Source organism: Metarhizium brunneum, chromosome 3, assembly GCF_013426205.1.
Source record: "Metarhizium brunneum chromosome 3, complete sequence".
Taxonomy (NCBI): domain Eukaryota; kingdom Fungi; phylum Ascomycota; class Sordariomycetes; order Hypocreales; family Clavicipitaceae; genus Metarhizium; species Metarhizium brunneum.
Window position 1 is genome coordinate 3,799,534 of NC_089424.1, and position 27,794 is coordinate 3,827,327.

At 45.9% G+C, this 27,794-nt stretch overlaps 8 protein-coding genes and 1 non-coding gene across 9 annotated transcripts; 5 read left to right on the forward strand and 4 right to left on the reverse strand.

The window, feature by feature from the left end:
* Positions 1-3,808: 3,808 nt before the first annotated feature.
* On the forward strand, positions 3,809-5,191 carry cpaO_0 (Beta-cyclopiazonate dehydrogenase; the record flags this gene model as incomplete). The annotated part of the gene is made up of 1 exon (XM_014684653.1): positions 3,809-5,191. The coding sequence occupies one exon, from the start codon at positions 3,809-3,811 to the stop codon at positions 5,189-5,191; it is 1,383 nt and encodes a 460-aa protein (XP_014540139.1).
* Positions 5,192-5,846: 655 nt separating this feature from the next.
* G6M90_00g064030 (mitochondrial 54S ribosomal protein mL57) lies at positions 5,847-6,745 on the forward strand (the record flags this gene model as incomplete). The annotated part of the gene is made up of 3 exons (XM_014684652.1): positions 5,847-6,222; positions 6,298-6,527; positions 6,596-6,745. 3 exons carry the CDS (start codon positions 5,847-5,849, stop codon positions 6,743-6,745), a joined length of 756 nt encoding a protein of 251 aa, XP_014540138.1.
* Positions 6,746-6,975: 230 nt separating this feature from the next.
* G6M90_00g064040 (uncharacterized protein) lies at positions 6,976-8,121 on the reverse strand (the record flags this gene model as incomplete). The annotated part of the gene is made up of 1 exon (XM_014684651.1): positions 6,976-8,121. The coding sequence occupies one exon, from the start codon at positions 8,119-8,121 to the stop codon at positions 6,976-6,978; it is 1,146 nt and encodes a 381-aa protein (XP_014540137.1).
* Positions 8,122-13,492: 5,371 nt separating this feature from the next.
* On the forward strand, positions 13,493-14,911 carry TANC1 (the record flags this gene model as incomplete). The annotated part of the gene is made up of 1 exon (XM_014684650.1): positions 13,493-14,911. One exon carries the CDS (start codon positions 13,493-13,495, stop codon positions 14,909-14,911), a length of 1,419 nt encoding a protein of 472 aa, XP_014540136.1.
* Positions 14,912-16,207: 1,296 nt separating this feature from the next.
* Positions 16,208-16,323, forward strand: G6M90_tRNA00000065. Its single transcript has one exon. It is a non-coding gene; the product is annotated as a tRNA-Leu (tRNA).
* Positions 16,324-17,245: 922 nt separating this feature from the next.
* Positions 17,246-19,039, reverse strand: amdS_0 (Acetamidase; the record flags this gene model as incomplete). The annotated part of the gene is made up of 1 exon (XM_014684649.1): positions 17,246-19,039. One exon carries the CDS (start codon positions 19,037-19,039, stop codon positions 17,246-17,248), a length of 1,794 nt encoding a protein of 597 aa, XP_014540135.1.
* A 742-nt stretch (positions 19,040-19,781) lies between these two features.
* Positions 19,782-21,674, forward strand: G6M90_00g064070 (uncharacterized protein; the record flags this gene model as incomplete). The annotated part of the gene is made up of 5 exons (XM_014684648.1): positions 19,782-19,830; positions 19,897-19,955; positions 20,032-21,180; positions 21,258-21,362; positions 21,426-21,674. 5 exons carry the CDS (start codon positions 19,782-19,784, stop codon positions 21,672-21,674), a joined length of 1,611 nt encoding a protein of 536 aa, XP_014540134.1.
* Positions 21,675-22,122: 448 nt separating this feature from the next.
* Positions 22,123-24,444, reverse strand: PR1_3 (Cuticle-degrading protease; the record flags this gene model as incomplete). The annotated part of the gene is made up of 5 exons (XM_014684647.1): positions 22,123-22,277; positions 22,342-22,785; positions 22,849-23,881; positions 23,939-24,124; positions 24,175-24,444. 5 exons carry the CDS (start codon positions 24,442-24,444, stop codon positions 22,123-22,125), a joined length of 2,088 nt encoding a protein of 695 aa, XP_014540133.1.
* Positions 24,445-26,752: 2,308 nt separating this feature from the next.
* G6M90_00g064090 (uncharacterized protein) lies at positions 26,753-27,392 on the reverse strand (the record flags this gene model as incomplete). Its single annotated transcript, XM_014684646.1, has 2 exons — positions 26,753-26,900; positions 26,998-27,392. The coding sequence occupies 2 exons, from the start codon at positions 27,390-27,392 to the stop codon at positions 26,753-26,755; spliced, it is 543 nt and encodes a 180-aa protein (XP_014540132.1).
* Positions 27,393-27,794: the final 402 nt, after the last annotated feature.

Genomic DNA, 27,794 nt, shown 5'->3' on the forward strand with positions numbered 1-27,794 from the left:
TTAGTTTTTTTTATTATTTTTATAAGTATATTATTAAAAAATAATATTAATAAAAAAATATAAATAAAATAAAAGTTATAATAATACTTATAAAAAAAAGCTATTAAAATATTATTATATAAATAATTTTATTATATATACTTATTATATTATAATTTTTTATTTATTATATAATAAAATTTATTATTTTTAAAAAAATAAATATAAAATATATTTATAAAGTAATTAAATAAATTTATTAAATTATTATAAAAAAATAAAAAAAAGGCTAGTTAATTACTAAAACCTACTAGTAATATAATTAATAGTTATACCTAGCTAATTTAATAATAATATATAATTTTAAAAATATTATATATATATATTATAATATATTAAATTTATTAGCTTAAAAGGTAATTTATAACTTTATATATTAATAAAAGTATATATATAATAATAATAATAACTTATAACTATATAAGTTATACCCTAAAAAACTTAAAGTAATCTAATATAATATAAATTAATAAAGTCCTAACTTTTATAAAGCCTATTATTTTCCTTATAATTACCTTATTTTACCTTTATATACCTAATTTAAATAAATTACTTTATAAAGTAACTACTTATAAGTCTCCGGCTTTATATTACTCTCTAAAGTATTATAGCTTACTAATATCAGACTTAGTTAATAATTAATAACCTTATTATAACTATAACTAATACTAAAAAAGGTAATAAGCCTAATATAAATAAGTTACTTATTATAATTTTAAGAATTAAAACTAATAAGCCTAAAAAAGTAATAAAAAAGCTATTATTATAAAAGATATTAATAAGAAAAAAAATATATTATTAAAAGCTAAAAATATTAAAAAAATTAAAAAACTTAATAAAATAACTAAAAAAGTAAAAAAAAAAAAAGAAATAAAAAAGAAAATTAAGAAAAATATTATAAAGTTAATTAATAAAAAGTAGCTTTATATTATAGTTTTCCCCCTTATTATAAAGGGTTAAATAAATTTATAATATTAATAAAATTAATATATTTATAATTATTATTTTTTTTATTTTTAATTTTAGCTTAAAAATATAATTAAATATAATATTAATAAAATATTCTAAAAAAATAAAAAAAAAAACTTATTAATAAAAAAAAGAATTATAAAGTTATTTATAAAATAAAATTTAAGCCTTAAAAATAAAATTATAAAAAAAGAAATATTATATTATAACCTAGTTATATATAAAAAATAAATTATAAGTTAAGCTAATTATATAAGCTATAAAATAAAATAAGTAAAGTAAATAATAAATTAATAATTAAAATAATTATTATATTTTTTTTAATAATTAATTTATAGTTAATTTACTTTATAATTAAATAAAATTATATATATAATATAAGTATTATATAAGCATAAAATTTAAAATAATATTAGGTTATATTAGGCTAAGAATAATAAAAAACTAAAAAAATAAACTATTTATATATATATTATAATATATTAAATATACTAGTATAATTAATATTATATTATAGCTGCTAGCTAAGGCTATCTTATAATAGCTTTAACTATTATTATTATAAAAGTAAACTAACTTTACGCTTATAATTTATATTAAGTTATACTAAAAACCTAAAATACCTATATATATAGTATATTTATATAGTTTATTTTTACTTATATTTTAAGTTAGTTTTATTTCTTTTTATTTAAGTTATTTTTTTACTATTAAAACCTTACTATAATAATATAACTAATTATAAGTTACTACCCCTATATATATATATTTTTTATAAGTATTATAACTACTTATTTACTAATATTTATTATAACTATTTATAAATAATAATAATATAAGTAAAAGTACTAAAAAGCCTAATATAAGTAAGTTACTTATTATAACTTTTAAGGGTTAAAAACTAATAAAACTTAAAAGGTAATATAATTAATATTAAATTAAAAGCTTTTTATAATAAAAAAAATAATTATTATAAAACTAAAAATCCTAATTTAATAAAAATTAAAAAAAATAATAAAGCTATTAAAAATATAAAAAAAAAGGCTTTTAAAAATATAAAGCTAAAATATAACTTTAAAAAAGCTATTATATTATTTATAAAAAGGCTTAATAAAGCTAGTAATACTAAGAGTAAAGCTACCTAATAAATTTATATTAGTAGTTTTACCTTTTTTAGAGGGTAATTATTATATTTAAATTATAAAAAAAAATTATAATTTATATAAATAAAATTATAATTATAATAATAATTTAAAAAAAAATATTATAATAAAAAAATAATTTTTTATAATATATAAAAACCTTTAAATTTACTTTATAAATAAATTTTAGCTTTTTAGTTTTTAATATAAATTATTATATTAAATAAGCTTTACTTATAACTTTTTAACTTTAATTATTTAATTATAATTTATAACTTATTATTAATATAATACTTAATTATTTAGATTAATTACCTTAGTTATTTTATTAATATAAACTATAATTAGTTTATCCCTTAGGAATCTTAGTTGTTACACTTATATTATCGCCAAAAACACGCTTATACCCTCGTAAATACTCGCCATCTTCAGTCAGAATACGTCAAGTAGGTCCGCAACCAAATTTTAGGTGCCAACTTAACTGGCTCCTTTTTAAAAAGCTCACAAATGCGTTTTTTCAGAATTATCTTGGCATCTAAGCCTTTCACAAGCATCTACGCGGCCCCGGCTAGCGTGGTACATTAATTATAAAGGGGTTTAGTCCGTATTCTAGATTTATATATTTTTACTTAAATTTATAAGGGTTCCACATACTAATTTAAGGAAGGTGACTTTTTTGTGGAATTTATCCTAAAGTTACAGACCAAGTTATGAAAGCGCCGCAGTTCTGGATCACACCCTTCGTCACTGACGGGTAGATGACAAAATCATTTGACAATAAGTCGGGGGACTATGGTCCCTGCATACTATTTTCTTTTCCTTGCGTCAAACCCCCTATCTCGGGGGAAGATTCGTCAACCCCCTCGTTTACAGATGCCTCTTGCAGGGGTCGCTCCACTCGAGCTCGAACGCATTCTAATACGTTTACAGCAGAATCGTCTTGGACAGACGTGACCAACAAACCCTTCAGGTTTTATTGGATCAGCGCTCATGCGTACAGCTCCCAATAGATGAATTCCAACAGATCACCCCCGCTGGTTGGTGACTGTCTACTGACAACGTTGACTACGTGTACCACTTCACTCCGTCTGCCTACACACCTCCCTTCGTCCGTCCGGACTCGCTATTACCTAAAAAGGAAAGGTGAAATATGTATGTGCCTGCTTGTACGTACTACGTGAAATGCCAATCAATTAGGAAATTAGCACATTTATGCTAGTACTGCTAACAATAATTATCCTAACTAAAAACGTTGTACCGCAACAAGCATGCAGTCCGAAGACTGAGCCAACCAAACAAGCCAACTAAATACGGCTGAGTGACAAGGTGTTTACATGCGCCCATGCATAAACCCAGTTGAAGATTCTTGATGCAACTATAAACGCAACATTGCTCCGAGTGGGTCAACCCACTAAGGCTACAACAGTGAAGATCGAGGCACCGAGTACACGAATAGCTTTACACTCTTTTCGGCACCTTGCCTACAATATAACAATTTCCGCTGTGAGCCTTATGCCCTAGGTCTCGTGAGTATATCCCTTGTGTAACCACTGACATGCGTCTATATAGAAGGGAACGGAACATACCCTAAGAAAAAAAAAACTAAAAACAAAACTAAGTGAGCAGGTTCATTACTATCTTTTGATCTGAATCTAACTATGAAGCTCATCACTTTTCACGCATCATGGCTATCCATAGTCATCACCATCTCCGCATCAGATCCCCTGTTTGACAGCAATTACGCCAAGCAGGACATCATTTTCCGAGATGTGGCGGTTATCGGCGGTGGCGCCACAGGGACCTACGCTGCCATCAACCTGCGCAAGCTGAATCAGTCAGTTGTTCTAGTAGAGAGAGAAGCTATTCTAGGGGGGCACACCAATAGCTATACCGATCCAGCTACCCAAACTACGCTTGATTATGGCGTTCAGGCGTACTGGAATCTCTCCGTCACTCGCGACTACTTCGCGCATTTTGATATCCCCATAAGCAACTGGGAACCGGAACCAAAAACTACCGTCTACATAGACTTCATGACGGGGAAACAGGTTGAAGTTCGGACAAGCAGCAACTACTCGGCCTATATCCAGCAGCTAGACAAATATCCATGGTTGGAGTACAGCTGGGACCAAGGGCACCCCGTTGCGGATGACCTGGTTCTTCCTTTCCGCGATTTTGTTGCCAAATATAATTTAGTAGACATCGCGTACACTACTTATTTCAGCTGCCAAGGTTTCGCAAATGTCTTGGACCAGTTGACGATCAATGTCATCAAGTTCTTCGACAAGTCTTACATCGGTGCGCTTACTGGGGATTATGTCGCCACGAAGCAGCACAAAAACGACGAGATCTACGTTAGAGCAAAAGCCGAGCTGGGTCAAGACGCTTTGACCTCATCAACTGTCATCGCATCAAAACGCTCAAAGACTGGCGTCCAGTTGGTAGTCAAAACACCATCAGGCAAGAAACTGATTCGGGCGCGCAAGTTGCTTATTAGCATGCCCACACGTATGAGCGACATGAAACCTTTCGATGTTGATGGGAAGGAGTCTAAGGTGTTTTCTCAGTGGAAATACAGCGCTTACTACGTCATGCTCGTACACAAAACTGGTTTGCCAGCTGGCTACAAGTTCCTTAATGCGGACCCCTCCACGACACGTTTTAACATCCCTCAGCTACCTGCTCCATATCAAATAACTGAAACTCGCGTTCCTGGCCTATTTTATGTCTGGTACTCTGCTCCGAAAGATATGACGCAGTCCGAGGTGCAAGCGGATGTAACAACGATTATCAAGCGCTTACAGGATACGGTTAACGGTGCGACAAAGATCTCACCAGAGTTTGTGAGGTTCAACAGCCATACGCCCTTCAAGATGGTTGTATCTGCTGAGTCGGTTATTAATGGATTCTATTCAGAGTTATTTGATCTACAGGGTTATCGAAGTACTTGGTATACAGGAGCCGCTATGATGTCTCATAGCGCGGGCGTTTTGTGGAATTATACCAGTCACTTGCTTCCTGAGATGATAGCAGCTCCCTGAGTAACGTAGTTTTAAGGACTAGAACATTTCAAGAAACCTTCAGGGTATATTTTATAACTAAAATACTACACTACCTCTTGGACGTTAAACCTGTTAACTATAAGAGGTAGAATTATTTTAAGGCTAAGAGTTTATAACCTAAGTAATTATTATAATTATTATATTAGTTATTTAATTAAGCTTTTAAGTAATTATATAATTAAAAGTATCATAATCTAATCTTTGTCGCAAATTCGATTAATCATTCAAGCCAGCCAAGGACAAATACCACGAGATCGAACCTGGGGCAATATCCAACTTGACGGTTGAGTACTTAGGTACTTAGGGTTAGTTTCTAGGGTTAGGGATCGTCCCTCTTCTGTCGACTTATCATGAGCGTTTACCTGCAAAAATAATTTTAAATCAAACCACCAATTAAATAGCTCTCATTCTTCTGCAATTATGTCTCCCTCATTACTATTTTTTTTACAATGTCGTCACTCCATTGCCAAACGACAGCAACCGCTAAACTACAGGCGGCCAAAAGCCACCCCTGCAAGACCCCTACACCCTGCACGTGACCACAAAACTTCCATCAAACCTCCATTTTCAACCATCGCGACGCTCGCGCAACCCATCTCAACCACGACTCGCAAGCCGCCAATTCCACACCGCCATGGCTCTCCAACCCTGCCGCGCGCACTTTCCCCGGGCGCGCTGCGCCTTGCGCGCCCTCATGCCCTCCCTGCGCACCTACGCCACCGAATCAACGTCCGAACCCTTCAAGGCCTCGTCACAGGAATCCTCTGTGCCCCGATGGAGCCAAACGCCTCCGGGTATGAAAGCCCCCATGCAGCTGGACTTTGCGAAATCCTTCAAAAACAAGGTCTGGAAAGTCAACAACGACCCCGCGAAGCTAGACAACATGTACAATCGGCTACTGGGGCCGGGCGGCAGCAAGATGCTGCCCGAGGAGCTGAAGTGGTTGGCGGTCACGCACAAGAGCTTTGACCAGGGGAGGAGAGGGTTCAACGACAAGCTGGCACTGCTGGGTACGTTTTCCCCCAGAATACAAAGGTCCAGGGGAGGGCAGAAATTGGAGACGTGACTCGTGCTGACTGGACTAGGACGACTGACGCTCGTCATGGAAGCGACCAAGGAAATCGTCAGCAAGGCCCCGTTGCCGGGGTCACGGCAGACAGACGAATTCGACAGGGTGCCTTTTGAACACGAACAGCTCGCATCAGTGGATAACCTGAGCGTCGAGGAGCCAAAGGACGTGGTTAGCAAGGAAAAGCTGTTCTCGCTGGCGTCGGATGCGGGCATATTGGACGTTTTGCGGTGGAAACCCCGACTGGTATGATTTTTCCCTTCCTTTGTCTTGGCCACCGCGGAACTGGGTATGCGAGTACTAACATGCTGTAGCCCAAAAGCCTCGAGTCGTCAGGTGTCGAAGTCGTCGTCAACAGCGCGGTCCTAGCCATCCTCGGCGCGATTACGCTACAGCACGGATCAGTAGTTGCGTCAAAAGTTGTGCGGGAGAGAATCTTGGCGCGACTGTCAAAGAACCACTAATTCCATGTGAGGTTGGGCAGCGGAGACCTGTATTCATGCCATGTATTTTATATTCTAGAAAGGAGGGACACGCTAGACTCTGTATAAACAACGCTTTCAAAATAGCGCACGAGGGAAAATGCAACCTGCTATACGCACGCCAAAGAAAATACCCCGACTACGCATCCCTTGCTACCCCGCGCTGTGCCTGCAATCTCTCGTGTCAAATACGCCCAGGTTAAGCTGCATCTTTACTGAATAAGCGGCGTCTCCTCACCCACATCTCCGCGCTCCTCGTCGTTGACCTGCTCAAGCAGCTGCGTGATCATGTCGGAAGTAATCAGCTTCTCGCGATACAGCCATCCCAGCACGGTGCCTGCCCCGGGACCCAGCACAATGGACGCAACCACCATGGCTAGAGGCGCCCTCCAGCCCACTTCGGTAAACACCCAATACAGCATTGTCAGTCCGATGAACTGGCTATCAATCTCGATAAACTTGACCGTCGAGCGCGTCACTTCCTGACGGTCATCTGCTTTCGTCAAGTTGCCAATAATGAAGCCGTGCGCAAGAAGAGAGCACAAGACGGGCACGGCGTAGACGGCAATGAAGGCCTTGGTATTCGCTTCCATGTGGATCATGGGCCCGTCCTGGAACCGACGCAGTTTGTTGAGGCTATACCGCACAAACTGTCTGATGAGAGAAACATATGCCGGGAAGAACAGCCACGTCCCAATGGCGGCGGGTTTGTTCAGGGACAGCATCAGCGTCGACGGAACGTAGTACCCCAGCGCCACGGCGATGGGAATAGCAATCGTCTCCACCAGCTTCATCTGTCTCCCCTTGTCCAGCTGCAGAGGATCACGCTCCTCCTCGTCCCTGGCCACAGGCGGATCGCCGTGGCCCTCGTCGGTGATGAGCCTGCCTGTGCTGGGGAACGGCCAGGCCTTGGCACCGAGAATAAAGGCCGGCGCGTACACGAGCTGCCAGACCAGCGCGCCGCCGAGCAAGTTGAACACGAGCCACGGCAGTGTCGGCTTGGAGACGACGGCGTTCTTCTCGTTGACCTTTCTCGCCGACTCGACGGTCGAGACGGTTAGGAGGGCGCCGACATAGGATAGGATGACGGACATGACGGCCTTGCTGCGGAAGGAGTCGAGCGCTGCGTAGAAGAAGCTGACGAGGTAGCAGGCTGGGGTGCCGAGGATGGGCACACGGCTGAGGGCTGGGAGGAGGGCGTGCGAGTGGCATTGCGACCAGAGCAGCGCGGCGTTGACGTCGGAGTGGAGGAAGAGCGCGACGGCGGTGGCGATGGCGAGGAGCGCAGGGACGATGGCGAGATGGGGGAATAGGGGGAAGTTTTGGGCTGGACGGCGCCAGCGGGATGGTTGTGACATTTTGCTCTTGTTTGTTGATGTTGATGTTGCTTTGGGGCAGCTGCGAAGACGGGACGAGAGGTGGATGCGGGGAGAGGGTGAAGAAATGAGGTCGAGGCGAGCGGGCAAGATAAGGTGCACCGGGAATGCTGTGTCACACCGAATTGACTGACGATGAAAATGACATCAAATCCAGTCGGGTCAATGAGTATCAAATTCAATGTTGATGCATGTCAATTGGTCCATGCATGTGTCTGGTCGACTTTGCAGCCAAGATGGTGCCATGCCCCACTGCGCGCGGCACATACCGCCTGTAGCGTAGTGGACGGCTTCTAGTAGACAGCACTGGGCACGGGCCACATGCGCAGACAGTGGGGCCAGTCAACGAACCAGCGACTGCCGGGCGTGTCCAGCTGCTCCAGATGTCCGCAAATTAGACCACGGGATGGATGCGCGTGAACAGATGATGGACTCTGGGTGTGTAGCATCAGGCGACGTTTTACCGAAAAGAGACTGGTGTGAAGAGTCTGGTGTGAAGAGTCTGGTTGTTTGTGTCTCAATACTACGCCATTCATGTTTCTGTGGAAAAGAAAAGAAAGCATTTGATGTTTTAAAAGCGCGGGCCAAATTTCTATTGATGCGAAACAAGACCAGTCCCGACCTCAGCTACGCGGGCCAACAGCACAGCTATGCCTAAATTGTCATGAGCATTAAAGTCCGGTCTGATGTTTATATTAAATAAAAATTCTGACCATCTATTCTTTGAGAGACATCTTATACATGTGTTGAATTTGCTGCATGACAGTTCGAGCCCATGACACCAGCCCTTCCAGGGCCATTCGATTGATTCGCGAGGTAGTTATGCCAGATTTTTACATGTATGCGCAAGCAAAACTTGATCATTCTTCATGTCGATAAATTGGCCAAACAGATTCTTTAAATCTGTTGGTCACATGGCCCATCAGAATACGATCCTTGACATCGGACGGCATCTTGTCCCAAGACGTGTGCGAGTAATCTCTGACGCAGGGTTGATTCCGTCTCGGGAATTGATTTCAGCACTCGTTCCACCTCAAGTCGTGTCTGGTCGATTAAATTTTGGAAGGCTTGCATTCATCGACGCTGTTTATTATGCATACTGTTTTCCCATGACTGGGGCAGCTTAGCAAAGGGCGAAGGATGCTCCAAAGCTGATCGAGCCTGCATCTCCCCTTGTCGGTGGTTGCATTCATCGCGGCTTTGTACAGCAGGTCGGTGTGATAAAAATGGGGAGGCTTTAAACACAACAACGTGACGGGTAGCTCAGAGCCGCATATATCTGCTGCGTTGGCCTGTGTCTGTCATCAGTCTCATCAAAGCGATAGCCGATAACGCCAGCCTCGCCATTAGACGATGCGAGATCCGCTGTCCATGATGCGAAGTGAGATGCTCCAAAACCCGTTGGACCATGAATCCATAGAATTCTATTATCCTTACTCTCATCCTTTGACCAAGAATTATATGGTTTGTGGTCTTCAAGTCTCCCAAAGACATGGAATGGGACATTAAACTGTCGTTCACGAAGTCAAGGTGAGAGAGCGAGAAGAGATTCCCCAAACAGTCAATATGCTCTACTGATGGTCCTACCTTTTGTTAGGAAGGGACATTATACTTGGCCCCTAAAAGGGCAGCAAAGCTAAACTCAGCCAAGGCAATGATGTACTGTAGCTACGCTTGCGCGGTTGCCTTGCCAGGGAACAAACTTCCGTCTTGCCTCCAGTATTTTGTTTCGAGGCGGAGGCTGGAATGCATTGGAGTGATATTCGGAACTCGGGCGCCCTTGTCCCTGCCTCCCGGTCGGTCAAGGACCGATCGGATGGCAGCGGGTAATAAAAAAAGCCAATTGTCGGTAAGTCAGGTTTCGGGGCCTAGAGGCGCCAAGGTTGCCAATAGTTAAATGAAGCTTAACAAGCAAACAGTTGCCTCACACAAGCCCATAAGTAAATTGGACGAATCAAACGCCCGTAGTAAGTGGGCTATGTGTCTCCGATGAATCCTCATATACAAGGTATATCTTGCCTTCAAGAGCTAATATAAGTTCCCGATTAAACTTGTTCTTTCCAAACGGCAATACTACCAATCTTGTTGGTTCTGTGATTCTTTATCACAGTTCACACCTTTATTAAAATGAAGATCGTGACTGTAGCAGTCACTGTTGCGCTTGCCGATGGTGGTCTTCCTGCCCCTAAACCAGAGGCGGATGTCGCACCTGAAAAGAACAGAGTCAATGTGGCCACTATTGACGACGCCAACATAGAAAAGTCTGATGTGATATACGATTCACTTCGTCCAAGGGACAATCAAGAGGCGCAAGCGGGCACATACCGTCGCCGCGGTGTTAGTGGACATCAAGGTGGCGAACGCGGACGACGTGGCGGGCGAGAAGCGCTGGTGCGCAAGGAAGCGGGCAGGACAGTTTTATTAGGGTCAGCTGGTGTTATCATTAATCTAGCTAGTAGTCTACTTTTGTTGTTTGGGGAATTATTTTATCCACATATAAGGGTTAGGGTTAAGATTGCTCAAGAGGCCGATATTCTACGACACGATGTTTTGTTGAGGAAGTGGAGGGCCGAGCCACTTCCACGCAAAAGAAAAAAAGGACTTGAATGTATGGTGTTGCGGCCGAACTCCCAGCCACATCTGCCTGAACCCTAATTGGAAACGAGGCGCAATGCGTACGATGATCACTTCCTGTGACAAGGGCTCGGAAAGAGGGCTTGGAGCAATTTAGCTCAATTCAACTAATAACAGTCTTTGGTATCAAAGGTCCTTGGTTTTCCTCAAGGCCTTGAGGGACCGAAGATGTCTATTTATACAAGAAGTCGGCGAGGGCCTTCTGCCCTAATCCCGTGACGGAGCCCTTGTGTAACAGGGCGATTTCCGTGTAACACTTCCTCCATGTCACCATCGTTGTAGTGGGTGTCCAGTGTCGAGGCTGTGACATGCTGGGGGGCTGCACCACTCTGCAGGACCGTCGCATCGGTGATGAACTGCTTTAAGGCGTCCAGTTTCAATGTGACATTCGACCTTTGTTGACTGGAAATGCCTGGGGGCTGACCGCAGCAAAATTAGGGTGTCCGGCAGAGGGCTTGAAGGTCGCATATTATTGATTAGTAGGATGCTCAGTCTCGCACAGCCTTACTTTAATGTTGCTATAAAGGACATTGGCCCTCGACTCCTACATTGTCTCTCTTCGTAGTCTTGCCAAGTCTGATGTCAGATTGTCGCATCAACCACGCCACCTTGTACTCTAGAGTCAATCCCTTATCAATGTCCGAATTGACTTCAAAGCCCCCGAGGAAGTTGAGTCACAATGCCACAGTCAGCAAGAGACCATAATGTCTACAAGCTTGGCAGTATCAATGGCCATAACTTGGTCATCGCAGGCCTTCACCAACCTGGAAACTGTTCAGCCGCCACAGTTATCACGCAGCTCAGGATGACGTTTCTGAATATCGAATTCTGTCTCCTGGTTGGTATGGGGGGCGTGTGCCGGTAGGAACGGATGAAGGCATGATACGGCTGGGGCATGTGGTGGTCGCAAAGCCAACAAGAGACAACTCCGGGACCGTTCAGTACGACCATGGAAAAGCCTTGGAGGGTCGATTCGAGCGGACGGGCGCACTCGCACCGCCGCCCGCAGTCCTTCTCAATGCTGCGCAAGCCTTCGCTACCCAACGAGCGAGACTAAGCATTGATCCTATTTGGAGAGATATCGAGAGAATCCAGACTAGCCACAGGCAGCTCTGCCGTTTTAGGTTTCCCGGCGCCGAAAGTGATCAGCTTTACCCATCAGACTACACCCATGGGCAACCTGGTGTAAGCTGTGCGGAATCAGGATGCGATCCGAAGCAGCGTATAGAGAGGGCTGTCCACGATGATGGCAATGCTTTTATAACAGTGCATCGCGGAACGATTGCTTCAGGTGAACTGGTAATCAAGGACGCATTTTTGCGAGACCAGATGGCGTAGCAGCACGGCGTGGTCTGTTTCGAAACGGAGGCGGTTGGTGCTCTAGCCGACTTTCCATGCATGATAGTTCATGGCATCTCTGACTATTGCGACTCCCACAAGAATGACGTATGGCATGGTTTCGCAGCGGCTGCTGCTGCAGCGTACGCGCGACAGCTTTTCTTCCATCTACCAATACGAGAAACAGCATCTGTTGCAAGTCAATTTGAAGCCGAGAGGAACATGAGCGATATTCTATCCGGTAATTTCGACGTATCAAAATTCTACCCTTTATATACATTAATTTTACGAATAGGTCTCCACGAAGCCCGTGACGTCGCAAAGGAGCAGCTCCAAGTCCAAAGAGTCCAAGACGAAGAGAGACAGGCCAGAGAAAGACAAACGTGTCACCAGCTTTTTCGACTCACAGCCGGCAACAAGGACGCCACATATGAGTGGTACAAAGACCGAGTAGAAGAAAGAATTAAAGATACATGCCTATGGTTTCTCAAGCACAAACACTTCAAGAAGTGGTTAAAACAGGAATCCGGCCCTTTACTTGTCTCGGCGGACCCTGGCTGCGGCAAATCAGTGTTAACCAAGTACTTAATTGACCACAGCCTACCACGATCAGCTACTATATACTATTTTTTCTTTAAGCATAAGGACCAGAATACCATGCGGCAAGCGCTTTGCGCAATCCTCCACCGGCTCTTCTCTCAGAGGCCGCCTCTCATTAACCATGCGATGCCGCAATTTTATAAGAACGGAGAACGCTTAATCCGCTCAACAAAGTCGCTCTGGACTATCCTTGAAAATGCTGTACAGGATCCTCAAGCCGGGGCTGTAATATTGGTCCTAGACGCCCTAGATGAATGTGGTGAGTTGGAGTTTACCGACCTGATACGGCATATAGAGAGCCAATTTCGCCATAATCAGTTAGTCTATAGCAAGTTAAGGTATCTTCTCACCTGCTGCCTGTACGAGCAGATAATATCCAAGTTCCGTGGCTACCTATTTGAGGCTTTTCCAGATTCCCACATACCAGGGGAGGACAAGTCAGAAGCCATCAGCCAGGAGGTGAATCGTGTCATCACGCCGAGTAAATCAGCTATCAAAAACAAAGTCTCTCTCGCCTGAAATCAAAAAATATCTAAAGAAGAGACTACAAGAGACTACACACCGCTCCTATCTCTGGGTATACCTTGTGTTTGATTACTTGGAGAAAGAAAGCTTTTAGAAGACACAAGACGGAATTAAGACTACGCTTGCGACACTTCTAAGAAGTGTCAACGAGGCATATGAGCAAATACTTGACAAATCCAAGCAACATCCGATAGTCCGAAAAGCTTTAAGCATCATTTTGGCAGCAAGTCGACCGCTTACCCTCTCAGAAATAAATATGGCAGCAAGCATCTCTGACAAATTCAAGTCCACTAACCTGGACTTGGAGGATGATAAAGACTTCAAGTTACGGCTTAGATCTTGGTGTGGATTATTTACCTCAATCCATCATAATAAGATTTATTTCCTTCATCAAACGGCTCGTGAGTTTCTCCTTGCGGCAACTCCTGCACCTATCCCGTTGGGGCTACAATGGCATCAGTCTATTACTATCCGCAGCGCACACTATATTCTTGCCAAGGTCTGCGTGCTCTACCTGAATTTGCTCAACTTGAATCAAATTCGCCTTCCAAAAAACGTGAAGAAGAAAGATGTTCACTCTGTCGATACTTCTGCCTTTTTAGATTACTCGGCCAAAAATTGGGGCGCTCACTTCCGCAAAGCCGGCATCAGGGATGGCGATGCCATTATGCCATGTACTCTTGGGATTTGCCACCCGGACTCGAAGAGCTATTCGACGTGGTGTAGAATCTACTGGAACACTAGAATCACTTGGCCGCACTCCAAAAGGCATTGGGACGCAGCTACAGAGCGAAAGACGCCAGCGCATTTTACACATCTTATGGTAGCATCTTATTTTGGTCATGGTGCCATTGTCAAGCTGCTTCTTAAACGGGGGGCGACCGACCTCGAGGCCAAAGACGGCGAGTATAATCGGACGGCGCTATGGTGGGCTGCCAGGAACGAGCACGTAGCTGTCGTCAAGCCACTACTCGAGCAAGGCGCGAATATTGAGGCGAGGGACGCCGAGTACGGTGGGACACTGATATTATGGGCTGCCGAGTATGGCCACCATATCATCGTCAAGCTACTGCTCGAAAGAGGCGCGGATATTGAATCCAAGGACAAGTATAGTGGTTTGACGCCGCTATCGCGGGCAGCCCAGAATGGGCACTTGGCCATTGCTAAGCTACTTCTCAAGAAGGGCGCGGATATTAAATCCAAGGACAAGCGCAGTGGTTGGACGCCGCTTTCGTGGGCCGTCGTCAGGGGGCATGAAGCTATCGTGAAGCTGCTGCTCGAAAAAGGCGCCAACGTCGAGTCAAAGGATAACGGGGACAGGACACCGCTATCGTTGGCCAAGGCGAGGGGGCACGAAGCTATCGCCAAGCTGCTGCTTGAGAGTCGCGTCGTCAACAAGCCAAACAACCGGGGAAGCCGTCAAGTCGCTACTCGAGCAAAGCGCCGACGTCGAGTCGGAAGGGGGTACGTTGGGACGCCGTCGTCGCGAGCTACCGCAGAGAGAAACACGGCCTCTATAACCAGTCGCAAAAGGGCCGTTGGGAGTCGTCAGGCCGCTGCTCGAGAGGGGCGCCGACGTCTAGTCGAAAGCAAGTATTATACAACGCTGGTATCGCGGGTCGCTAAGATGTGGCACAGGGCTATCGACAAGTTTGTAAAACGACAATCTCAATGACAACGAGACTACACTCCTCTCTTTCGGACAATTTTGCCATCATGGCAGTAACAAGAAACAATAGTATTCCATGGCTTGTGATGAGCAATGTTGATATCGTCACGTTACCTGATGCCGCTCGATTAAGTCGCCGCTTATTTCAAGCAGGATCATTGATTTTATTTTTTAATTATCACGAACAGGGCACATGTAATGGTGAACCCTCGAGACCAATCCATCGTGAAACAGCAATATGCCATGCTTCGCTCGAGATGAGCTGAGTGCTGATGCGTCTCAGAGGAGATCCCAGCGCCTGAACTATCGTGCCACCTTAGTCGGAAGGTCTACCTACTCAAGTAGACCCTGGTTTTCTTTAGGTCTGCCTCTTTTTCTTTACTCTTTCAGCTCTCAATACATTAATAGTTCACATGTAGGTTTATGTACGGAAGCCAATTGCGGAGCAGCTGTGACATGAGCTCAGTGAGGGCTTGGAGTAAAAACTCAATTTATCTAGTAGCAGTCTTGGCCGTTAATGGTCCCTGGTTCTCTAAAGCCTGGATGGATCAAAGAGCTCTATAAATACTTGACAAGAAAGCGATTAGGGCCTTTGCTCTAGGCTCCGCGATCGTAGCCCTCGTGAAACCGTGTGACAGCAGCCGAGGTTTTGGGTTAGGGTTAAAGACTCATACCCCAAGCCGCGTTGTTAGGGGTATGCGCCTGGGCGCGGTACTCTCTGCTTTTTTTTTACCGTAATATACATACATTTTTGTTATTAATCAAGTTCTAATTTTGTTTTTTGCATTTATCTAAATGGTTGTGCAAGAACTACATCAAGCAAGGCCCAGTTACACACACAATATGCCGGGCCAAACGTACCAGACTCCACCCATAGAACCGTCTGGTAACAGACGACGTAAACATCAATCGATATTGACATGCATGTAGGCCCAAAACTCAGCAGACCCCTAGTTACGGCCGCTATGAAGCCTCAGTTAGCCTGGGCCATAGCTGTGGTCACTACGGGCAAATTCCCCCGTCTTTGGGAAGTTGGCAGCCCGACTAAATTTAAACTAAGCAAGGAAGGATGAGAAATCTACGAGATGACTAGATGGAGGCTCCTGAAAACGGCTTCTCGAATTCAACAAGGAGTTATTCTAGCGCGGATAGAACTCTCCTTTTGCAGATTATCTACTCCACAATGCTATAAACTGCGATTGACATCAATGTCATCCTGGACTCGCTTCTCTGAATTGTGTTGGTGCATTGTTCGTTTAGATATTGGTCTTCTTGAGCTCCAGCCCCGCAGCAAGCGATCTGGGCAGAATGGCCGAGTGGTCTATGGCGACGGTCTCAAGCACATATATGTACTTTCGCTTGCGAAAAGCAGCGTTCCGTTCACGAAAGTGGCCGGGGTTCGAATCCCCGTTCTGTCAGCTTTTTTTTGTTGGCATCCCCTACTACGGGGATATATTGTTTTCGTAGTAGGGATATATCGTTTTCTCGTCACATTTGAAAGCAAAGTCTATACACAACCATCCCCAAGGTTTAGTTGATGCTCCCTGCGGGTGTTGTGCGTACGTTTCCTTCTGCATGCGTATTTCCCCACCGCCATGCTGGCCTCGATGATGGAGGGGATGGGTATTGAACAAGTTGGCCAACGGCTACAAGAGGAGCCGGACCAGCTACCTATATTAATGGATTGCTAGGGATGGACCGACTTTCGAGCTAGGGCATAGTCTAAGATATCGAGGATCACAATATTTTCCTACCGATAACATATCCTGCTTGCTTTGTATAAAACGACTTGATGTTGGCGAGGTGCAAGTTTAAACTACAACTTATTCTTACTAATGTAATGGTGCAATATGAGTAAGCTGGAGTTCGAAATTGTTCAAATTATTCTTTGTAGTGAGGGGATAAGATCCGTAAGGGCTCTTCGACAACTCCGGCATTGGGTGAAGCAACTTTTTTTTAAATAAAATCCTGGATTACGAAATGGTGCGCAATAAAGCGCACGCAGCAAAGGTAGTTCGATGCGGAAAGTGTTTGCTTATGCAAGTCAAAGTCAACTATTAAACCTCTCACAAACTCAAATATTTGTAGCAAAGATAAACGAATACCAAGGACAAAATGGACAGGAGTCAATAAAATATAATTTATATACGCAAAGAAAGTAAATAGTTCCAAGAAGGTGTTGGTTCTCTCCCCCTATAGACCTGTTGCTCAGAGTCGCGCGCTCCAAAAGGCAAGTCTGGCCACGCATGCAATTTCTCCAGGCAATCGAGAATCTGTTCAACTTCCACTCTTGCGATGATCCTCTATAAATAGGTCTATCCATCTTTGCCTCCCGCAAGATTACTCGCCCTTCATTACGGGATGCAAAAGCTCAGCAATGGCCAGCAGTTTCTCATCCTCAAATTTCCTCCCGGCAAGCTGCACCGATAGCGGTAAGCCGTGAAACGTCTCGGGATTATACAATGCCTCCAACCTCGCATCTTCCTTGCTAAATGGCCTAAAGTCACTATACTTGTGGTCGATATTCTTATCCACAGTGAGACCCAGCGGGAGTGAAATGGCCGGCCAGTCAACCGAGTTGTAAATAGACGTGTACGTCGTGTCGTGCCACGTGTCCCACGGAAGCGCCGTGTTGGCCGCCGTGACGGAGAGCAGCGCGTCGAGAGGCCTCCCGCTACTATTCCACGCCGTGTCCATGGCCACAGTCAGATTGACAAGCCGGGTGTTGAGCTGGTATAATGTGTCCACACTGACGGGGAACCGCGGCGTATCAGGGACAAAGATGCCCGTGTCCCTCACAATCTTGGTGATGGGCTCTCTGGAGATCATTTCAGTCAATGTCTCGATGCCCTGGAAGATGAGAAACTCCTTGCATAGATCCCATACTTGGCTCATGTCCGGGGGAGTGAACTCGACCAGCTCGAAGCCCGCCGCGCGCAGACGACTTTGGGCCGTCTGGTATCCGCGCAGCACTGGCGGGAAGAGATGCAGGTAGGTGTTGGGGCTCTCCACGTTCCATACGCCGATGCGAGGTTTTTCGGGCGCTGTGATGTTCATCCATGGGCTTGGGTACATGAATGGCGTCTGTGCCTCCCAGGGTTTGGCATCAGACACTACCTTGGCCGCGAGTCGAATGTCTCGGACAGAGTGGCCCATGAGGCCCATTCCGGCGACGGGACCGGTCATGGAAAGGCCTGATCTTCCGTCTGTGAAGACCTCACGGCCACCTGGGGGAAGACGGTAGCCGCTGGGTCGATAGCCGACAACTCCATTTGCCATGGCGGGCATCCTCGAAGAACCGGCACCGTCAGACGCAACTCCCAGGAGTGTAGAGCCAGTGCCAAGGGCAGAGCCCTCTCCTCCGGTTGAGCCTCCGGCGCCAAAGGTGTTTCTGTGAGCATTCAACGTCCTTCCCCAGACGACGCTGTCCGAGTCAGCCGCCAGGACTGTCTGCGGAATATTTGTCTTGCCAATGATTACAGCTCCGGCATCAATCAGGATCTGTATAAGAGGCCCGTTTGATTCACGTGGATCAAAGGCCCAGCCAGTGATACCGCATGAAGTATCGAACCCTTTAAGATCCTCGGTATCTTTAATTGTCATGGGCAGTCCGTGAAGGGGGCCGACAGTTTTCCCCGTCTCGTTGAGAATACGGTCAAGTTCCTTTGCACGGTTGATTGCGTCGGCAATGTTCACTTCGGTCAGGAAGTTCGCAAGCGAGGTAGCTGCTGTGGCGCGCTTACAAAATGCCGTGACCAGCTTCTCTGCGGTGATTTCGCCAGAGGAGAGCCGCTGCAGCATTGTCGTAGCGTCGTATTTTTTGGTGTCGGTCCATTCAAGCTCTTCCGACGAAAGCAGGCCGCTGTTGATGACTTGATTGAGAGGGCTGAATGCGGTCGTATTAGGAGGAGCTTTGAGTTTCCATTCCTGGGGCAATAGGGCGTCCCTCTCTGCGCGTTTTCGTTTGACAATGTCCTCCCATCCCATGTTGCCGTCTGTATTATTCTGCAAACCGATGTTTTGTTGCATGGCGCTGGATGACAGTTGTCTGACTGAAACTTTCCAGGGACTCTTGGTTGCGAGAGAGCCGACGGCGGTGGCCGCAAGTATAAGCTCCAACACGAGAAGCTTCATGACGTAATAGGCGTTACGAAACAATAAATGCTAAGCTTAGAATTAAAGCAATGAGAGTCGCGCTGGATTCAGGGCCTGAAACTCGACATGTCTCATTGACTTATCAAGATATTTATGTCTACTTGGGCCTTCATATAGAGATTTTTACATTGCTATAGACAGTACTATTACCTCGATGAGGTTTGTTGAGTTCATCCTGGTACGCGATCAACAGACGCTTCATAGCCCACATATTACCCCGTGTTAACAGGAAACTTCCCGGGCCCGGTGTATTGTCCCTATGATCCCGAACGGGTTCTCATCTAATTGGCCAAGAAGGCGAACTAGATTACGTGACATCGGGACCGCAGTCTGCCGAGAGCGAATTGAGACTCTGTCCGGCGGACTTGGCATGTTTGCATTATGCCAGGGCCGCCCCGCTGAATCAGGCCAGTTTCGGACACTTAATAAGGAGGTCTGGTATAATAAACCGCGACCGATTGCGAATACTAGTGTTTCACGTGGTTGGTCAAAGAGCATGCATTATTGCGGCTGCTACCTTCACCATCTTACCGATTTCCCCAGACAATGATGTCAAAACCCCATGGAGGACGATACGTTACGGGGTAAAGATGTTCGAATCTGAGATGGCTCAACGTACATGACTTCGAAAATTGATTTATATCCAGGCTGGGGCTAGATGTACGCCGTCACATCTCCCAAAAACCGCCGTATAATCCAAACACTCTCGAATTCCTTCAGCATGTCAACCGAACATCATGACCCGCCGGGCACGGTATTGCTCAGCTCTGGTATGAACGACATGCCGTTTTCTATACGAACAGAGGGGCTGCGATGCTAACGACTCCCTCACAAAGAGCAATCCGGCTCCATCATCTACCAGCCACAGCCAAGTGACGACCCAGAAGACCCTCTGGTAAGTTTCCGTCCACTGATCCATGAAGCACGTTCTGGATTAAAGGCACGTGTCTAACCAGAAACTTCGTTGATAGAATTGGTCCGCACTTCGCAAGTGCGTAAACCTTGGGCTCGTTCTCAGCTATGTCCTCTTGACCTTTGTGGTCCTCGACATTCCCCCAGTGGCATATGGACAGCTCGTAGAAGACATAGGCATCACATTCCAGCTGTCAAATGTCGCTACGGCTCTCAACTTTGCGGGACTGGCAATCGGTGGCGTGCTCCTCATCCCCTTTACTTATCGCTACGGTCGCCGGCCCATTTACCTCATCAGCATTGCTGTGCAACTCGCTGCGACTATATGGGCGGCCAGAATAACATCCAAGGGCGAGTACCTGGCCTCCAGCATGCTAGGCGGCCTGGGGGGCGCCATCAGCGAAACGATTGTGCAAATCACCATTGTGGACTTGGTATTCGTTCACCAGTATGCCACCATGAATGGCGTATTTCTGGTCACCCAAGGCGTGGGCGCGTACCTGGGACCCGTGGCAGCCGGTTACATTGTACAATCCCAAGGATGGAGGTGGATGTGGTGGTGGTGCGTCATCTTCATTGCATCAACCCTTGTTCTCGTTCTGCTCTTCTTCGAAGAAACCACGTATGTTGCGGCGATTGACGGTGTTCCGGTCGCTGCGTCGCCAAAGGATGACACGGACGAATCCGTTAGAAAAGACTGGCAAGAGGTAAACACTCTTGCGAATACGGCATCGATCAGTACTACGCCGCCCAAGTCGGCATCGCGCCCTTTCAGAGGTCGCGGCGTGATGTCGTCGAAACCTCTGCGGAAACGGCTCGCACTCGTAACCCATACGGAAGGACCGATCAAACACCATTTCCTGGCTCCTTTTACAATCCTCTTTCAATTTCCCGCGGTGGCATATACGGCAGTAACCGTCGGCTCAGTCATGTCGTGGATGGCTGTGATAATATCTGTTGCGGCCACACGCATGATAGGCCCGCCTTACAACTTTGGCCCAAGTGCAATAGGGCTTATTAACCTGGCGCCGTTTGTTGGCCAGCTCATTTCTGGCCTGCTGGCTGCCCCGTTCAGCGATAAATGCATCGTGAAAATGGCCAGACGAAACGGCGGGCTGTATGAGCCGGAAATGAGACTGTGGCTGGCCCTCCCGGGTGCTGTGCTTGTCTCTGCTGGTATTTTTATGTTTGGGATTGGAATAGCTCATGTGAGATTTTTTTTGCCTTTCTTTTGTTCTCCTCCAACACGAAACTTTGTGCCTTGTCATTGACGCATGCTTTGCAGAATGCTCACTGGGGTGTTTTAACCACGGGCATAGCCATCTTTGCATCCGGCTTCACTCTCGCTCTCGATATCGCGCTTGCCTATCTCCAAGATTGTTATCCGAACGTATGTTACGCAAACTAGTTTCTTCATTGAGGTCCTATGATGCGGTTTTTAACGTCAAGCTAGATAATCGGTGACGCGCTTGTCATTGTCGTTTTTGCTCGGAATGGCATCGCTGTCATCATCTTATTCTATCTAAGCCCATGGCTTGATAGCATGGGCCTGCAGAATATGTTTATCATGATTGGTGTATTGTCCTTTGTTATTTTGCTAGCCCCTCTTCCGCTATTGAGATGGGGGAAGCAGGCCCGCATCATGACGACGAAAAACTATCAATATCATTCTCTCCGACAGCCATCTCGTAGGGCTATGTAGGATGAGTCTAGATGCCATGGATATTTGCCATGGATATTTGCCATGGATCTCCGTAATTTTCCGTATGTAGCTTGCATGCCGGTCTATGCTTCAGACCAAGAGTACCCCAAGAGCTCCGTGAGCTCTTGGCTCTTGCCCTGTTGTCTCATGCAACTCGACTGCTACGGCCCGTACGATAACGTTTATAGCGCCGTTGATTTATTAGGAAACATTTGAAGTTCAATGTTGTGTTTGGTTTGCACTCAAAGTTAAATTTTGCTCTCAAATTTCTTCCACAAAATAAAACATGTGTAATGTGCCGCATTGAAAGATGACCCGTTGTGAACCAACTACTTTGACTCGCTAGGTTGTGGACATTGCAGCGCTTTTAGGAATCGAACCAAATTCCCTCATAACCCCGAATATTGACAGGCCAAACATGCTTCGGTATTCCTATCAATTTAACACCTCAAACGGCCTTTACCCAGTCAGATGGGATAATGTCTCTCGCATAGACAAGGTCGTCATAGTGATGATCGTCGCCAAGCCACTCATCCTCATTACCAAACTTGCTCAATTTCACCTTTTGCCCTCCTTCTGCACAAGTTGCCCCGAATCCAATGCCTAGAATAAAGTTAATAAGAATGCAACATTGACGTGATTCCACGGTGTAGTAAAAGGCTCATACCTTGGAGGAACCACTCGTCTGTTTTCCCTTTGTACCCTACATTGTCAAATATTTGCAGCTTCTTAATGTCTCGGAGATCCATCGTGTCACGGCCATAAATATCCTTGAGATCCATGGTACCCGATTTGAAGAAACCAGCGTCCAGGTTCTCTCCAACCGTAATCCTCTTACCGTCTCCGAGCTTAAAGGACAAAATGCCGTCGGCTCCCCCGAGCCACTTGTCACCCAATTGGAACCAGTACGTGATGTCCTTGACCTCGACGCAGGGCGGCTTCATGGTCCAGTCAGCGCGAGAAACACCCAACTTGGCAACAATTTGTTTGCTGTGGCCGGTGAATGGAAGCCACGAGGCATCGGGATGTTGGTACCAGGCGTTGAGCGAAATGTACTTTTCATCTGCAACCTCGAGACCTGGCTCAGCGCATTTGGCATGCAGTGTAACATCTGAGTTCACATGACAAGATTAGCTCATGTTCAAAAAGCAGTGAAATCTTGACTGGGACGCACCTTTGACCTTCCATTTGTCGTTGGTCAGCAGAGAAATCCACGGGCCCTTGGCGGTAAGACTAATGGAATTAATGCCGTCAATCTTGATTGTATCCGAGCCAAAGCTCGCCTTCATATCAACAGGGACCCGCGTGTTGAACCCACGCGAGGCATCCGTCACAATGCTGAACTCGGCTTTGCCTGCGGGACCTTCCAAGATGGCGCCAATCTCATCATTTGTTCCAGCAAACATGTCGTCGGACAGGGCAATCCCGAATTCGAGCTGCTTGATCTCGGTGCAGAGCGGCTTTCGATTCGACGACAGCGTCGCACCATTGAAGGCCAGGCGGTTCGGCGTATTGGGGTGCTGGTTGATGATGGCGTTCTTGGTGGAAAGCTTGCGGATCCGATCACACAGCGGCTTGGTGCCGGTGATGCCCTCGAGCGAAGCGAGATATGCGGCGATGCCGACCACGTGTGGGCAGGCTTGGGAAGTGCCGCTCATTGTGAGCTCGCCGCCGCCGGTGCGCGTCGACACGATATCTTGGCCGGGGGCGAAGATGTCAACTCGCGCGCCGAAGTTGGTAGCAAAGTCTGGCTGGCCGCCTCGTCCTTTGATGAAGAAGGGCTTGTCGTCCTTGTCCGTGCCGCCGACGACGCAGACGCTTGGGTCTGAGCCCGGGGAGTAGTTGCTGGCATCGTCGTTGAAGTTGCCGGCCGCGGCGCCAAAGAAGACGCCCGTCTTGACGAGAGCTGCGGCTGCGGCATTGAAGATGTTTGATTTCGCAGCTCCGGTGGACAGGTTGACCACGATGCCTTTGGGGCAGCGGCGCTTCTTCTGGTCATTGACTACAAAATCAATGCCCTGGATGATTCGTGACTCGTAGCCCTGATTGTTATTATCGAGGACCTTGACTCCGAAGATCCTGGTCTGCTTGGCTACGCCGTATGTCGTACTGCCGAGAATTCCTGCAACGTGCGTTCCGTGGCCATGGCCGTCGGTAGTTTCCCCTGGGACAAAGGACTTGATCTGTTTGGCACGGCCCCCGAAATCCTGCACATGTGGTATATTAGCCTATGTCCAATACATATTCAGCTTTATTCAACCCACAGGATGAGTATCGTCAACACCAGTATCAATAACATATGCACAGGTGCCTTCGCCAGCCGTCTCGTCATACACGTATTTATCGATGCCACGCTTCCTATTGGCAATGCGGCCCAAGTTCCAAGACGCCTTGGGTTGCTCAACAATACCAAATCCGTATACGTCACGATCTTGTTCAACATATTCAACCTAGGCAAATCTTAGCATCTGGCATATTCGTCCCTGCTGTCTTTCCTTACGTTTGGATCGTTGCGGACTAAATCGACCTCGGTCTCGCTCATAGCCTTGGTGAATCCCACGAAGATATCATTGTAGTCGACATGCTCATTTGCATTGTCTAGTTGACTTAAAAGATTGTCACGGACAGACACGGGGGTGCCTTCCTTGAATTTCACGGTGTATCGACCGGGAACAAGTTTTCCTGGTCGTGGGGTTGTGGTGTAGCTGTCTGCTGGCAGCACAGCGCCTAGAACAAGAGGCAGAATGGCGAAGTAGGCGAGAGCATGCATCTTGGAACTGGATATAAACCATGTACCAATGAGGTCAGTTAACCAAGATGGACAAATAAAGATGCTAAGATATTGGAGAGAATTGGCAAGCTGTATTTATATTAGATGAATGTACGAGTTGTAAGCATCATTGACTATGAACTGGCTCTATCACGGAGTTTTCCAGAAACCTGCACACTCATCCCTTGCATGGCCAAGCTTTTCCAATCCATGTCTAAACATCCGCGGACATGCTCTTGCAGCCAGCCGCGTGGAGGGCTATAAGTTCCCTTACTATGCGTCAGGGGTGTGGGTCAATAAGCAGTTCAGAATGAGTTGTTCAATATATTTATTGCTAGCCAATATTTGATAGAAACTTGGTACTAATATTATAATTATAGCCTCATTCTAGGGTACTTGTTGGGCCTTGTGGGACGATATGCATGTTTGGAGCCCTTGCAGCACTGACGTGATGATGTCAGTCAATCTAATAGTAGCTCCGCCTTGTACAGGGGTTTGAAGCTTATCTTATGGAAGGATGCCAACTATTAATACTCGGAAATTAAGATATACTAAGGTTGGTCTTATGTTAATTAGGTGCGTGAAAACGGCCCAGCCGTTTGTCGACTGCCGGGTACAAGGCAACAAATGCCGACGGGGTCAGGTCAATGCATTTGACTGTTGGAAACTTCTAGTGTCAGGGTTGTTTGGTAAGTAGCTGGCCAGGTTTCTAGGGCAGAATACAGACTGCAACTGCGGGAGGATTGCTATCCCTGTCCCATTGTTCCAGAGGAATTTTCAACGTACTTTTGCCCACAAGGTCCCAAGGGCATCTCCTCACGCAATGGTTTGGAGCAGTGGTAAATTTTGTAGCTGAGTTCTTGCCAACATGGCCTTTTCCAACCAGTATGTGAGACGTCGGGTCGGCCAATATTGAGCGGTATTTGCTAACTTGGTGCGCATGAGGCTCACCACAGGGTGACGAATATAGTTCATGTGCATTCAAATGGCATGTGAAAGTAGCATGGCTCAATATTTTAAGCCGCGATTGCCGTGCGGGATGGAATGACATGGATGGGTTGAGTCCCGCGGGGCGAATCCGCAAAACATATTACCAGTATGCCATAGTGATTGTCGGCATATACGGGATGGATACCCTGGCCTCTTTTATATATCCACACGTCTCGAATCCACCATGTCATGAAATCAGCTAACTATGTGTTCATGAATCTAGGGCTTGAGTGCGCAAAGACTTCTCAAATGCCTAGGTACCATGAGAGATGTCCTTGTCAGCGATAGTTTTCACTGTCTCAGGCAACACGTCCACCTCAGGCACAAGATAACGCCGAGACACTTATAGGTGCAAGCATTCAACTTATTGAAGAACTTTGTAGCGGCATTGACACCATGCTCTCCGGTAGGATACACTGAGTCAGACATGTCCATTTCACGCATAAATTATAGGCACATCAATCAATACTAATATACTCAAACTCATTATTTCCCCAATAGCCTGCATATTTTCTGGCCCAACACTGCTTACCAATTGCCCTTCATAAACTAAAATAGGTGACGCTCCATCAACATCCATCTCCAAAGGGCCGACTATAGTCCAGCAACAACCGCACTCCTTTCGCGTTCCACATACTAACCAATGTTTCAGTGGCCCATTTTATCTTTCAGAAAGGCGGTATGCCAGGGTGTCAGCTAGAATATTAGGTAGGCTATCTAGATCGTGGGCTGGCTAGTAACGCGTAGCGTAGTCTGCTGGCTCATTTTGAGCATAGCTTTTAGAAAAGCGACTGATCGTTTTCAGTTCGCTCTGGAATTACTAGGTCAGGCTTAATAAAATGATAGGTATAAGCTATAGGTACACTAGCACGCTCTTTCATCACGCTAAATAGGGTCGCATCTTTAGATCACGTATACGCAGCGATTCTAAGTATTCCTAAACCGAGAAGTGGGCAATACACACGGTTGTTTCTCCGGCGTCGAGATTCACATCCAATCCAGTAAAGTATGGACAAATATCACTGATGGCGTGAACATCCTTAAGTCAATATGTTTCGGGTCAAACATCAGAGCTACCCAACAACTGTCACAGGAATTTTTCCTTTTTGATCCATGTATTGTTTCCTAAGACCAATGCAGCCTTTTAGTGTCCTTCATCAACATGCCGCGAGTTCCAAATCACACCCCCTCCCTTTCTAACGCGTAACCGACGACAGTGACCGTGCAGTTACAACATCTTTCGCTGGCTGAGAAGTCTGCGAGCCTGTGCCTGTGATTCTTTCCATTAAGAAAGTCTGGCACGGACATTCCAACAACTCTAGATCTTGATCTCGGTAATTCCCTCCAGGTACAACTCTCTAATGTAATCTTGCGCCGAGTCTACCTGCTTAATCTTGAACGTGCATTCATCCAGGTAGAGCCAGTCTGTACCATTGAAGGTAATGTCCGTTCCCTCTGGTTTGTTGCTGGATTGCAACATCACAACCGTCATTAGCCAATGCTCTTTGCTTTATTCCATTCACTCTACTTCGCGCAGCGAGTGAGAGCCCGGGAAGTACTCACATAGGAATAAGCATCTTGTCGCGTGGTCCAACTGTTGCATTGAGGGCCCATCGGATAACAACATTGTACCCGTCAAAAGCCAGATTACGAATGTCAAATTTATAATGATTCCAGCCAAAGCGGGCCAGCCTCATAAACTCGATGAACTCGGCAGAGGAACCCACCGGCAAGTCTTCGGAGCCACCGGGACCAGGCAGTCGGTCCTGGTATAAGACCACGTCAGGGGCGAATGTCCTGTTTTCGAGACTGAAGTCTCCATTCCAAATATCGACGTAACTGGCAGCTACTATTGTCTGGGACTCAGCGTTGGGTTTAAAGTTGCCTCCAGGACAAGAAGATGCGGAAGCAAGGGATGCGATTGCACCCGCTGCCCAGAAAATAGTTGAGGCGATCATGTTGTGCGGGCTTTAGGTTTTGGAGAAGGGGAGAATCGTCGACGCTTTTCTGCGAAGGAGTATGCAGTGCGAATTATGTCTTGGGACGTAGAAAGTATCCCCATTCTAGTTGGGATCGTGTAGATTTATACACTTGCATCCATATTGGGCCTCGAGGTCAGTTCCCTCTACTAAGCTCACCGCTGCTCGTCTCTTAGGCACGAAGAAACTGCGCCGTGTGCTGCGCCATAGCAACTTCACGACGTGTCATGTCGAGAAACGTTTGTTGGTTCTAATTTAAGCCGTTACTCAGCAACTCGCGTTGGCTCTCAGCAGAGCGAAGTGAAGCGAGCCGCGCATTTAGAACAGCAAAGACAATCTTACGTGCCGTCCGGGCCACCTTGTGAACTGACCATACGCCAC